The sequence below is a fragment of the Mirounga angustirostris genome, unplaced genomic scaffold (assembly GCF_029215605.1).
Source record: "Mirounga angustirostris isolate CCGP_5_RB_7025 unplaced genomic scaffold, mMirAng1.0.hap1 SCAF_13, whole genome shotgun sequence".
Classification (NCBI taxonomy): Eukaryota; Metazoa; Chordata; class Mammalia; order Carnivora; family Phocidae; genus Mirounga; species Mirounga angustirostris.
The window spans coordinates 57,127,652-57,142,150 of NW_026991721.1; the positions used below are offsets into that span (position 1 = coordinate 57,127,652).

The 14,499-nt window shown below is 43.7% G+C and overlaps 1 protein-coding gene across 4 annotated transcripts in view; it reads right to left on the reverse strand.

The window, feature by feature from the left end:
• RNF121 (ring finger protein 121) overlaps nucleotides 1–14,499 on the reverse strand; it is an 82,718-nt gene that overhangs the window by 9,230 nt on the left and 58,989 nt on the right. For all 4 annotated transcript variants that reach the window (XM_054512102.2, XM_064576991.1, XM_045894339.3 and 1 more), the window contains exons 4-6: nucleotides 12,131–12,285; nucleotides 9,287–9,394; nucleotides 5,718–5,838 (exon numbers count right to left, since the gene is read on the reverse strand). In XM_054512102.2, coding sequence (XP_054368077.2) covers nucleotides 5,718–5,838; nucleotides 9,287–9,394; nucleotides 12,131–12,285 — 384 coding nt within the window. The remainder of the gene's footprint in view (nucleotides 1–5,717; nucleotides 5,839–9,286; nucleotides 9,395–12,130; nucleotides 12,286–14,499) is intronic.

Below are 14,499 nucleotides of genomic sequence, written 5' to 3' on the forward strand. Positions count from 1 at the left end.
AGAGAACTGGCATCTGCTGGTGACTTAGGATTTGTCTGTTCTGTGTCTTCCTCTGTGTGTTGGGTATGATGAAGACACAAAGAAATCCTACAGGGTCTCTGTGCTCCCGGTGATTACAGACATAAAATATGTAACTTTTTTTTTTTTTTAAAGATTTTATTTGACAGAGAGAGAGACAGCAAGAGAGGGAACACAAGCAGGGGGAGTGGGAGAGGGAGAAGCAGGCCTCCCGCCGAGCAGGGAGCCCAATGCGGGACTCGATCCCAGGACCCTGGGATCATGACCTGAGCCGAAGGCAGATGCTTAACGACTGAGCCACCCAGGCGCCCCAAAATATGTAACTTTCTAGTACAGAAGTACTGTACAGAAGGTATACTTGATAAATGTTGGCTACCATCGTCATCCTCAACTAAGTGCCATGGGCCAGGCTACTCTGCAGGGTGCTTTCCCTTACACATTTGTTCCTTACAACACTTTATGTCTAGTAATATTATTACAGCTGAGAAAACAAGATCAGAGAGGTAAAGTAAATTGCTCACAGCTAATTAAAAGTGGATTAGAATTTGAAACCAGGTCCATCTGACTCTAACCCCCTAGCTCTTCCCACTACTTCAGAACAGATGAATGGGCAGCTAGTCCTGTCCTAAGGTTATCTGGGGCACAGGAACTTACTTAGAAGAAAGAAAAGTGGGGCGCCTGGGTGGCTCAGTCGGTTAAGTGGCTGCCTTTGGCTCAGGTCATGATCCCAGGGTCCTGGGATCGAGCCCCGCATCGGGCTCCCTGCTCGGCGGGAGGCCTGCTTCTCCCTCTCCCTCTGCCTGCCTATCGCTCTCCCTGCTTATGCTATCTCTGTGTCAAATAAAAATAAATAAAAAATCTTTAAAAAAAAAAAAAAGAAGAAGAAGAAAGAAAAGTGTGAGGCAGGACACATGGCCCAATGGAGCAGAAACAATGTGCCACTACCCTGCCTGCCCAACAGGTCTCTCCGAGGGGAGAGCCCCAGAAAACTGGCTTATTTTGCAATCCTCTGTCTTCCACGCCCACTCCAACATGACCTTTGGGTGTGAATGGGAACTATAATGACTGGCTGTCACAAGCTTATGACCTCACAGTGACTAGCTAGAAAAAAACAAACACCATCCAAGGTTCCTCTGACTCAAGACGAGTTACTTTAGTTCATATTACAATTTCTCCATGTGAGGCAAAACAGCTGTCGTGTAGAATAAACAGAGTCGTGTAAAATAATGAGAAGGAATGGAGAATGTGTGTTAATACAACTGTAAACCTCATTTCATTTTGGGAACCCTGAAATTAATTAACCACAGATCTTAGTAGGTCAAACCACTCTCGGAGGGGGACCGAGGGATGAATCAGACCTACTTCCCCACCTGGTAGGTAATAACAGCTCCAAAATCAACTATAACTCTCTGGGATGGGAGCTATGATCACAGAATGTACAAAAGACTATGAAAAACACCTGGGACTAAAAATGTGGCATATACACACAATGGAATTCTTTTTTCTAAGAGGCTACATGCATGCACACACACACACACACACGCACAAAGAGATTATTTATTTAGCATCCCCCCCAAACAAGGAGCTTGAACTCATGACCCTGAGATCAAGAGGCACTTAACTGACTGAGCCACCTAGGTGCCCCATTTATAGCCCTTTTTAAATTGAGGTATACAATGGAATATTATTCAGCCTGAAAAAAGAAGGAAATTCTGGCACCTGGTACAACATGGGTGGACCTTGAGGACGTTATGCTGAGTGAAATAAGCCGGTCACAAGGGACAAATATTGCATGAGTCCATTTACATGAAGTACCTACAATGGTCAAATTTATAGAGGCAGAAAACACAATGGTTGTTTCCAGGGGCTGTAGGGAAAGGGATTGTGGAGTTATTATTTTAAGGGGTACAGAGCTTCTATTTTGCAAAATGAAGAGTTTTATGGATGGATGTGGTGATGGTTGTAGGACAATGTAGATGTATTTAATGCCACTGAACTGTAGATTTAAAAATGGTTAAGATGGTAAATTTTATGTGTGGTTTATCACAGTTTAAAAAAAATTACTAGGGCTGCTACTTGGAAGTGAGCAGTGGTGGAGCTAGTAAAGCCTACACGTGGTCATACCTAGCACATTGTGAAAGGTTGATAAGTAAGTGTTGCTTGAATAAATGAAAGAATGAGTTGGCTAAAAAATGCGTGGAAGGCTGGAGTGTCCTGGCTTCCTCAAACTACCATCCCCAAACCACTGATCAGGTTCTGGCTTCAAGGCCAGGGATGGTCTTGAAATTCAGATTGCCGTGGCTCAGAGACCTGTATGTTCCTAAGCAGACCACAGCCCACTTGACCAAAGACTGGGGCAGAAATAGGAGAGTCCTGGAATTCTCAGGTTCGAAAGAACTATAAAGGTAGTAGTGCAGTCTATCCCTTTATCCCAAGATGGAGTTGCGAGTCCCTTCGACATCCCTGCCTAGTCTAATCTGTGGGCATCCTCAGCCCTAGCAGAAAAGCTGCCACTAAATCTCCGCAACGTTTGCTGCGGGAAAGAATGAGTGAATGAACTCCTAGTGACTCATCCAGTACTGTCACAGCCATCCTAGTGTTCCTATGACCTGCTCCCTGCCCCGGAAATGGGGGCCTGGGGAAATAGCGAACTGTTAGGAGTTGGGGTCAGCAAGGTCACATTCTGTTGGACAGGAGCTGGACAGAGCAGCTCCTATGAAAGAGATAGGCATTCTCAATGTCAATTACCTAGGGAAGAGGTGGATCCTTGTTCAGACTCCAGGATTCAGAAGGCTGGCCTGAGGTAAAGGCATCCTTTTATCAGAACACAGGCTCTAGGTCTAGACGTCTGGAGGACAGAAGTTGTCTAGATGTGGATTCGAGGTGGTGCATGCTAAGATAGCACCTGCTACACAGAGGTAGGCTGAGAGCTGGATGGGGTAGGGTCTGAAAGCCTGGGAAAGCAGGTACCCTGCTATGTCAGATTAACCTCATTCAAGTAATCATGTCTATTTTCCTTTAATAAAGTTCAATGTGATTGTTGATCCTTGTGTTCTTGTGCTAGCTACTAAGAGGTATAGGGAGGTATGTGGATTCATCTATAGAATGAGCATCAGGTGTTGGAGGTAACTGCTGAGAACTCAAAGGAGAAAGGAGAATATGAGGGGTCAAGCGCTGGTGCCTGAGGCACTCTCGACCCTAATGAGAAATTCTCCCACCAGCTCTCTTGGTGATACTGAAATTTATCATTATTAGGGAATTACCATAATAAGGATTATCATTTGTAATCAATGGAACACCTAATAATCCTTCCCAAGAGCATGGAAAGAAGTCCAGCTCAAATCCCATTTTTGGGAAGCCAATGTAATGATTCCATCTCCTACAGGAGAAGCTAACTAGTGGATCGATTCTGAGCTCAGTTCCATTTGGACTGAAGTGGGTTCTGTACATTGGTTATTAATGACCCACCTGAGGGAATTAAGGCTACACTTAAATTGGCAGCTGATAATAACCCTGAGATAAAACTGGCAACAGCCTGGGAAAATCAGAAAAGTGGCCCCTTAAAAACAGAATGAGAAGAAAAAGAAATTATAAGAGGGTAAACGGCAGGATACTGGCAAGAATCATTTTGAAAAGCTGAGCATGCCAAAGAAGCAGACTTCAAGAAAAGTTGTTGTTGAAAATGAAGATAATAATCAGACAATCGAGTATCTGGAAATCTCTTCTGGGCAGTGAAGTGGTTAAAGGAAAAGCTGAAGTCTATACCAATAGATAAGAGATCATGAAATGTGGCTAAAACACAAGACAGTTTTCAAACAAGAATCTAATGGGCTGTCCATAAAGCGACCCAATACACTTTGTTTTCCTTTTAATCCATTACAGAAGACATAAAAATAGTCCCATGACACTGGGAAACAAAGTCCTAGATCTACAACTGCACTAGATGAAAGTTACCAAAGGTGATGGCTGAGGATTCTGCTTAACCTGAACTGCCCAAAGCCCACCAGTCCATGGCACAAACGAGACCGCATAGCACTGTTGTAAAAATGTGCACAGCAAGTATCTTCCCACCTGCAAAACTACCTTGAACTCTCCAAAGTTCAAGTCTCCTCATACAAAGTCAGCGCCAATCCTTTCCTGTGCCTCGAAGTTGGTCTCCACTGGTATCTGCTGCCTAAAAGCCAGGACTGGTATCTGGCTGCCCCAAGAGAACCTACTTCCCTGACATTCTCCTAAGGTTTCTCTCCAAACTGCTAAACCTCATGTTGCAAGAACTTCTGAAGGCCTTTCAGACCTCTTGCATCAGACAGAGCCACACACATTTCAGCAGAGAACTGGAGAAACGTTCGTTGAACTTGGAAATACTCCTTCTTGGGGTGGGGTCTTCTAATGCGCTGACACTGAGGAGTACTTCTGTGTTGTTCACATAATTATAGAGAGCATGCATTACTTTTATAAGCAGCAAAACAACAAAGACACATTTCCATTTTGAAAAAAAGAAATAGGAGTATTGACTTGGGTTTCTTAAGACTGGCTGTTACTTTACCCATATTGTGAGCTTGAAGAATCCCTCCCTGGTCTCCACCTTATAGCATTTCCTATCTCAGTGAAAGTATACCAGCCAAGGAGTGGCTCGAGTTAGACATGTCAGCTTTGATACGTACTTTCCTTCAAATTCTTTCCTTCAATCTTCAGAACCAATCTATAGTCAAGTCCTATCCAAGTCCTAGCAAATGTACCTCCAAAATACTTCTCCAATAGCTTGCCTCTCTCCCTTCGCACCATCTGTCCCCTAACCCAAGCTACCTTCATCTTGCCCAGACTACTATAACTGCCTCTTAGTCTTCAGGGGTCCACTCTAAGCGGTGGACCCCTCTCCAATCTGTTTCAATCCAGCAGCCAAAATGATCTTTTTAAAGTGCAAATCTGAAAGATGTCATTTTCGATCTTAGCCTCCCAGGGTTTTTAGCATAAAAACCACAATCTTTCCTTTGGCTTTCAAGGTTTTTTTCTAGTCTAGCCTCTATTTCTCCAGACACTTCCAGTACATTCTCAGCCCTACAACCACACTAGCCTTAGTTCCTCCAAATGGCCACCCTTTCTCTCACTACAGGACTCTTATCTACACACGTAGTTTGCTCTATCTGCCGCCCACATCACTTCCCACTTCGTCTAGTTAACTCCTACGCATCAGCTCAACAGTCACTTCTTTGGGGAAGCCATCTCTAGGCCCCCAGATGAGGTCAAATGCCATTACTGCATTTGTTCATAGCACTGTGAACCTTTCCTTCATAGTATTTATAAAAGTTATATTTTATATTTATTTGTGTATTTATTACTTTAATATCCATCTCTGTCACTAGGGTGTAAACTCCATCTGGGCAAGGACCATGTACACCTTTGTAATTCCAGCACAAGCCCAGTGCCCAGGCACATAGGAGGCATTAAATATTATCTACTGAATGAATGTTAACTTCCTGAATGATAAAGTGGTTCTTTCCTACAATGGCCCTAAAGTTAAAAATTCCAGGGTACATCTGAGATCTGGTTTTCCAAATTTTAAGGAAGAAATCTCCATACATACCACTGATATCTTGAAGGATTTTTTTTATGGCTTAGCTCTTCCATCAAGCCAGTGATGCTATACTGACCTCTCTGGAAGTGGCATGAGGCAGTAGTGAAAGCCCAGGTGAACTTACCCCTATGGTAGATGCCATGTAGTCTGCACACATTTCTGCAAAGTCTCGCTCAAGAACTCCATAATAGAGGCCATAAAAGAGGAGAGAAATGCCAAAGTCCATGGCGTCTTCTGGTTTGATCCTGTAAGGAAAGCAGCATGGCCTGTAAGGCCTGCCCTAAGACACAACTGCTTTGGATCACTACTCTGGGACACATAAGGAGGCACCTGAAGTTGGAAGCTTTAACGGCTAAATCAAGTGCTGGCAAAATAAGACCAGATCTTAAACCTGTTTTTTATATGGCCTGTTGGCACCATCTGAACAGGCTAGCACTGTGAGCTACAAAGATCAAGCCAGGGTGTTGCCTACCACCCCTCTTCCCCACTCTGTCCCCAATGCGTGCCTCCACCAACTGGCAACCATGCCTTGCAGCTGTCTAGGGCCCACTCTGGTTGGCACCTATGTGTTGGAGACTCCACTGTTGGCAATCACTGGACACCAACCAGTGGAATTTCAGTCTGGAAGTTGGCAACTCACCAAGTTGCCTCACCTCCAGCCAGCTGCCCAAGTTGAAATGGCAGGGCAAGGGCACACCAAGATCTGGGTTGTCACTGGAACAGAAAGTGAAAATGATCCCAGTGGTCACACAACCCCCTTGTTAGGCCCCTCCTTCTGAGGATGTCTCATCTGATGGCAAGTGGGCACAAAGTATGCCTCCCACCTGAGAGAGCCCATCCATCAAACAAGGTGAGGCAAAGAAAGAGTTTCCCCTCTTGTTATAGACTTTGCCTTTTGTCCACAAAGCCTAAAATATTATTTGGCTCTTTACAGAAAAAGTTTGCCAGCCACAGCTTAAAAATAAAAGATAAAATTAGTCACTTAGCAAATATATACATACCAGTTACCATAAAATTTTAAGCTGTATCTATACATATTCTGTATCATGTCATCAAAGTTAAATTTCGGTCCAGGGGTACCTGGGTGGTTCACCCGGTTAAGTGGCCAGGTCATGATCTCGGGGTCCTGGTATCGTGTCCTGCATCGGGCTCTGTGCTCAGCAGGGGGTCTGCTTAATGATTCTTCCTCTCTCTCCCTCTTCCTCTGCCCCATCCCCAAGCCCCCCACTCGTGCTCTCTCAAATAAATAGATTTTAAAAAATGGGGGATGCCTGGGTGGCTCAGTTGGTTAAGCGTCTGCCTTTGGCTCAGGTCATGATCTCACAGTCCTGGGACTAAGCCCCACATTGGGCTCCCTGCTCAGCATGGAGTCTGCTTCTCCCTCTCCCTCTGTCCCCCAACTCATGCTCGCTCTCTCTCTCAAATAAATAAAATCTTTAAAAAAAAAATTGGGGGTCCAAGTCTACTTACTAAGAAGGACAAAGATCTTGCCTATACATTAGGAGGCTTGTTTTAATAATTCCAAGGACCAATAATTTGCAAACTTCAGTCTTCGAATGTTTATTAAACAACCTTGGTCAAAAATTTGTACCAGGGACTGTACCTGTTTACTTAAAGTTGTAAATTATATTTATCTTAAAAAGTTGAGTGTATTCATCAATCTTATAATATTTAACCCACTAGACATCATAATATTATACCAATTAACCTGATTAATAGCATAAAAATGGTCAAGATTCTCAATTCTGTCTTCCTCCTTGTATAGCTTATGCAAGTAAAAACAAACTGTAATTAGAGAATAACCATCTTTAATACAATGTAGAATCTTTTTCTTTTCCTTTTTCTTTTTTTAAAATAGGCTCCATGCCCAGCATGGAGCCCAATGTGGGGCTTGAACTCACAACTCTGAGATCAAAACCTGAGCCACTCAGGCACCCTGCAACGCAGAATCTGGATTTTTATTTTTTTAACCACACAGATTAGGAAGCTATCTGGAAATAGCTTGGCTTTCTTTGATGGGACTTGCTAGACTCTATACTGATGAATTCCTATAAACCTTGGTGGAGACTGTTTATGCTTTTTCCTGGAAAAAAGAATTCCATGGGTATGCTCTCACTATATAAAGTAAGGACTTACTCCTTTCAGTTTCAAAGAGACTCCTGCCTCCAGTGCACTAGATTTGGGAAAGAGGCCAGTGGTCCTGACTTTAAACCTGAATCCTAAATCTCTAGCTTCAAGTGCCCGGACCTAGGCTCAGGATTCCTCATGATCCACAGTCCACAGTCCCCATCACCTCAGCCAGGAGACCACATTTCCATTCTCATCTGTCCTGCTGACTCACTATACCCTACAGTCTCAGAGTCCAGGATTTCTTGGCTTTCTTGGCTTCTGCCTCAACTGGGAGCAGGGGAACCTGTACGCTGATACGAATCTTTTTTTTTTTTTTTTTTAATTATTTATTTGAGAGAGAGCATGAGAGAGCGAGCACAAGCAGGGGGGAGGGGTAGAGGGAGAGAGAGAAGCAGACTCCCTGCTGAGCAGGGAGCCCGATACGGGACTTGATCCCAGGACCCCGGGATCATGACCTGAGCTGAAGGCAGACACTTAACTGACTGAGCCACCCAGGCGCCCGATAGGAATCTTTTTGAAATTTTATGACAATATGAAGCAATAGTCAGAATCCGACTCCTGGTAACGTATCCTTAGAAGCAACAAAGCTAATATTATCTGTGATAGCACAATATCGAAAAACACCCTAAGTGCCCAACAATAGAGCAGGAGTTAAATGTCCACGGGTTAACTTTCTAAAAAACGGTTTCGGAATGCCAGCTACGTTACAAAGCAACAATGTGTTAAACATGACGCATGTGCATCTGAACTGGGAGATTCTTAAAACTGGATGTGTTCCCAGGAGGGGGAAAGCTTCCAGGCCACCCATCTGTGTGGTCTCACCCCCTCACATCTCAGCCCTGGAACTGCTCTGAGGGCTCCTACGGATACCACTCTGTTTCCTGCCCTGTACACTTCCAGGTGCACTTGTTGCCAGGTGTGGCCAACTGTGTCACATGAGTCTGACTGTCTAGTTCAGGGGCTGGCAAACTTTTTGTGGAAAGGGCCAGATAGTATTTTGAGTTTTGTGGCCCAAATAGTCTCTGCCACAAATATTCAACTCTGCTATTGTTATACTGCAAAAACAGCATAAACAATGCATAAACAAATGAGTGTGATGATGTTCCAGTAAAAGCTTTTTTTATCTTGTAAAAACAGGACAAAGGCCAATTTGGTCCACGGGACAGTTTGCCAACCCCTAGTCTCCCTAAACATAAGACCACTCAGGTAGAGTCATTGCAATAAACAGTGAACACATGGACAAGGAAAATGACTCTGATAGGGTGATGGATAACTGGCCATAATCATTATTATGCTTACTGTTGTGATACTTTTCCATTAAAATATAGGTTCTTGGAAAACATAACCAATGATGGGACTCTAACTCTATATCCAGACATCCCTTCCTCTTTGCCAGCACAAATCATGGAGGGCCCACCTTCCCATTCCCCAAAGCCCAAGTCTCCTATCCTGGGTGCCATGGCCCCCTTGTTAATATTCAGGACTTGGCTTGTGGAGGAAAGGTACATCTTACCAGCCCCTCCTCCCCAAACAAAAACAAAAACAAAAGCAAAGAGTACTTACTTGAATAATAAATTGAGACCAAAGAGGGTAAACATGACAGCCATGTAGCCAACAATGCCAGTGGCATAGCTGATTTTATAGATCAACAGGAACCACTTATAAACCAACCTGGAGAAAGGAGAGAAAATTAGCATAGCTGACATGGAAACTTGCCTAGGGGCCTCTGGATTACCAGAATCTCTTATTCTTACATCAAAGGGGACATTAGGTTATTTGTCTAAGACTTACGAAGCAACTTCAGTTACTGTTACAGACCTGGTCACTCTCTTAATTGCAGAAATACCCCTGCATACCAGGGAGCTAGTGCTATTTTCCTGGTCCCAGACCAAGGGAAGAAAAGGGAGCCTTCTAAAAGGTTTCAGCTTCAAACAAACAAAAAGCAGAGCTGACATCAGACAGCTATGCCCTCTCAAATTCAGATTAGCTGGATAAGGAAGTGAAAACTAGTAACTACAGCTATGTTCAGATGGGAAGAGGTGGGGAAGGCCAGCTGTTCTTGTCAGGAAAGAGAATTCAAGGGAAGATGAAAAAGAGAATCAGCTATGGGCTTTTCCCTTTTTTTTTTTTTTAAATATTTATTTATTTAAGTCATCATTATACCCAACATGGGGCTCGAACTCACGAGTTCAAGCTCCTGAGATCAAGAGGTGCATGCTCTTCCGACTGAGCCAGCAAGGCACCTCCAAGCTTTTCCTACTGGGAATGGTCAACCTGAATACTGCTTTGCTCCTATCTACAGGCTTATAATGAAATGGTGTCTAATGAATTTGCTTCTGAAATGATTTTCTTTCTGGAGAAGAAGGGATAAGAAAAGAGGTACTCAAAGAATACCTTTGAATGGATGTATGTGTGGGATGGTGGTGGTGGTGGGGTGGGGTTCACAGAATGCTCTTGAAGGAGGAGCAATGCTCTCTCAAATTCAATGAAAAGCAGTGTGAAACCAGGATGGTGAGAGCAAACTGAGGAATTCACTTGAATAAACAGCTCAAGCCTGTCTGGCTCCTGAGACCAAGTTACCACCAACCTTGATAGGCCACAGGGAGGAAGCTCAAGGTCCCTCCCTGTGCCTCCGTGCTGTGGCTAAGCAAGTGGTAATGGGTTCTCAGGCAAGGAAAAGGCCCCAAACATTTTGTAGTGCCTGCCCTCAGAAACCACACAAAGCTCCATTATCCAGGGTTTGCACTCATCAGATAGGAGTGAGACAGTGGAAAGGATGTGGAATTTTAGGCAAAATCTGGATTAAATGAGTTTTATTAGCTGGGTAATCCCAGGTAAATCAAATCACCACTCTAAGACAAGTTTACTTATTTGTAAAATGAGGAAACCATGATACCTTCCTCAATGGATCGTACAGAGCCCATTTCCTGGTGTATATAATACATGCTCAATAAACGCTACATGAATAAGCATGGATGTTTATGAAAGTGCTTTGAAATTATAAAGCACTATCAAATGTTAGTTATTATCATCAAAAACCTCCCATGTCATAGATACATTTTCAGTCACTTTACCTACAAGTTGATACTGGTTGTTACTTACTGACACTTAAAGTATATTTTTACACCGTTTCTTCACAGCACCCTTTATGAGGGAGCAATCATTGTCACATTTCTAGGGATAAAAAATTCAAGGCTCAGAAAGGTGAAGCCATACAGGTCATGTAATTAAGTGGCAGGGCTGAGTTTCCAATCCACATCCATCTGGCTCCAGAGTCTCTATCTTCTATCATGGCCCTTAATGTAAACTACCACAGCCAGGGAGGAACTTCCAAGTCATCGACTTCACCTTGAAGATAAATTTTACCATGTACAAGGAAACTCAGAAGGCCAAAGTAAAACCTTACAGTGAAGCGGAACATAAAATGCATGGGAAAAAGAGCAACTTGCAACTTGGAAGCCTCTGGTTCTGATAGTTACAACTTTGAGGCTGGCTAGTTCCTCTGCTAGGCTCTCCTGGACCTGTACACATGTCTCTCACAGCACTTACCAACTGCACTGAAACAGCTGCTTTCTGGTCCATCTCCTCCATTAAACCGAGCATTCCTTGAGGGCAGGGACCATGTCTTATCCAGCTCTGTATCCCCAGCGCTCAGCACAGGGCCTGACACATAGCAGGTGCTTGTTGAATGAATGAATGAATGAGAAAATCTCTTTCTGTCAAGTACAGATATGAAATGACCTCACAAGCTGGTTGGGAGGATCAAACTAGAAATGCATTTGGATAAAATACAAAGAATAATACAGGCAGGGGCTGTTTTGTGACCAAAGAAGTATTGTTTGTTGAAAAATTGCAAATTTGCTGAGATTCATTCATTCAACAAAAATTCACAGAGTGGGCTACTATGTGCCGGGCCCTGTGGTAGGGCCTGGATATACAGGGACAAACAAAATACATGTGGTTCCTGATCTCACAGTTATAGTTTAGTGGGGGAGATAGACACTCAAGATTTTGTGTTATGTTCTATGATGGAAAACTATAGGGCCTATGAAAGAATATAACAGAAAACCTAGTTTAGAGATCAGAGAAGGGTTCACAAAATAACATTTAAAATGAGACCACAATGATCCCCAGAATTTGCTTACTTATTTGGTTGATTTAAATATACATAGACCTTGATATAAACTCTACGGTAAGCTATAGGGAAATATTTTGGGGTTTTTAATCTGTGAATGGGGGGGGGGGGCGGGTAGTTCTCCCAATCAGCTTGTTTTGGTGGGGGCCCATGCCAAATAACTTTGGCAAACAAAAATTACAACTTTTTCAGCCTAAACCTACCCCAATCCCATGCATTTCAACCCGTTCCCTTCAGGAAACCTAGCTCTTCCCCGCCACCTAAACTCTCACCTTGGGGTTGTCTGTACTAGTGGTTTTCGGGTGGCTCGGAAGGTGACAAAAGCGGTGACAGCAGAGAACAAGATCCAGATCACTAGGAACCTCCACCAATGCAGCTTCACTGTGAAATAGAGGGGAACAACCCACATCTGAAAGAGGGTCACCATCTGAAACACAAACACAAGCACTTCAGCTCTAGCCAGCTCCCTCTGTGCTCTATCTGCAAGTCCAGAGTGTATGTTGTGTGTTCCATTTTAGCCTGATCTTCTCCTGTAGTTCCCATGTTGGAGAGAGGCCCCTCCTGGCGGTCTAACTTAGAAACTTAGGACCATGCCTGACATCTCTCTTTCATTCCTCACCTACCTGTTGCATACGTTCTTTCCTTTCCATGTGAGCCCTGGCTATCCCTTGCCTGGCTCACTATAGTGACCTCTTTGTTAAAGCTCCCTGCATTCAGCAACCCCCTCTCCAATCTATCCTTCCCAGGAGCACTGGAATGGTATCTCTCACATACAGTCTTGAACATGTCATTCCCCTGCTTACAACCTTCTAATGGTCCCCTGCATACAGGATAACACCCAAATCCTTAGGCAGTCAAATCCTCCACAATGTGGCCCGAAACTACTATTTCAAGAGTGACCTTCTACTACTTCCCATGCCGTTAGATTGTCCCCCTCAGGCTAAAACATCCTTTCCACCTGCCCTTCTGCCTGGTCACATCACAGCCAAGATACACGAAGCCTTCGATCTCCTTTCCGGGCAGGATGTCGTAACTTTCTAGCGCTCCAAAGGCACCTTCTTTTCTACCGTCATTACATGCTCATCTCGACTGCTTCAAATTCATTATCTGAGTATAAGCTCCTTGAGAGCAGTGACTAGGCCATATCCCTCTGTTTCCCATGTGCTAGGAAACGGCCTAGCACACGACAGAGCCTCAGTGAACTCAGATACATGAGAAGAAAGCAAAACTAGAACCCAAAACAGAGGCACGTTTCTGCTGTAAGGGGTATCTCAGAACTTGGGCTTGTCAGCTGAAGAGTTCCAAATGTATACAATGATTCTGAATCAGAAGTCTGGACTGATCACCAGTCTTCCACTCCCTGATGCCTCCTAACTGCCTCCACCAACCACCCTGCTTTCACTAGATGTCACTCTGCTCAGGTGAGTAGCAGGTGTTTAAAAAAAAAAAAGGTAATTAGTACTTAATGGAGCCTTTCTTCCTGATATCATCAAATAAAATGAAAGAACGTGCAGGGACGAGTTATAGAGAGGAAAATGATAGTTTCCTAAAGTTCCATAGTGGAAAAAACTTTTGAGAAAGTATTTACTTGGGGATTTCTAGACCAGTGCTACCTAATCAAAACATAATGGTAGTCACATACGTAATTTTAAGTTATCTAGTAGTGACATTTAAAAAAGGAAAAAGAAACATTGGTGTTATTATTTTTTTTTTTTAAGATTTTATTTATTTATTTGACAGAGAGAGACACAGCGAGAGAGGGAACACAAGCAGGGGGGAGTGAGAGAGGGAGAAGCAGGCTCCCCGCCGAGCGGGGAGCCCGATGCGGGGCTCGATCCCAGGACCCTGGGATCATGACCTGCGCTGAAGGCAGACGCTTAACGACTGAGCCACCCAGGCGCCCCCACTGGTGTTATTTTTAAAGATTTTATTTATTTGAGAGGGAGAGCAAGCGAACAGGGGGAAGGGCAGAGGGAGAGGGAGAGGGAGAGGAAGAAGCAGACTCTGTGCTGAGCACGGACCCTGACGTGGGGCTCGAGCTCACGACCCCGAGATCATGACCTGAGCCGAAATCAAGAGTCAGATGCTCAACCGACTGAGCCACCCAGGTGCCCCCAGATGATATTAATTTAAATAATATATTTTATTTTATCCAATACATCCAAAATATTATCGTTCCAACATTTACTTCATATTAAAATTATTTATGAAATCTTTTACTTTTTTTTGTACTGAGGCTTTGAAATCTGATGTGTACCTTATATTTATGGCATACCTCAAGAGAGACTAGTCACATTTCAAGTGCTCAATAGCCATATGGTAATGGTGGCTCCCATATTGGACAGTGTACCTTAGAGCATCTTTTTAGCATTTAGTTGTCTCCTGTAGCTTCTAACAGACTGCTCTGTGGCAAGAAAAAGCCTTAGTGTTTTAGTGTTATTTTACATAGGAGAAAAAAAAAGAGAAACACTGAGAGGAGAATGGTGAGCAGATCCCACTTTGCTTTAGAGCTTACGGTTCTGTGTGCTCACTGGTGCAGGCTAATGGTCAGTGAACAATGTAGTCTCACTATCCATTCCACTGTACAGGAACTCCCAACCAACTCTCCGAATGAAACATCCTAAAACAGTCTGGCCTTATA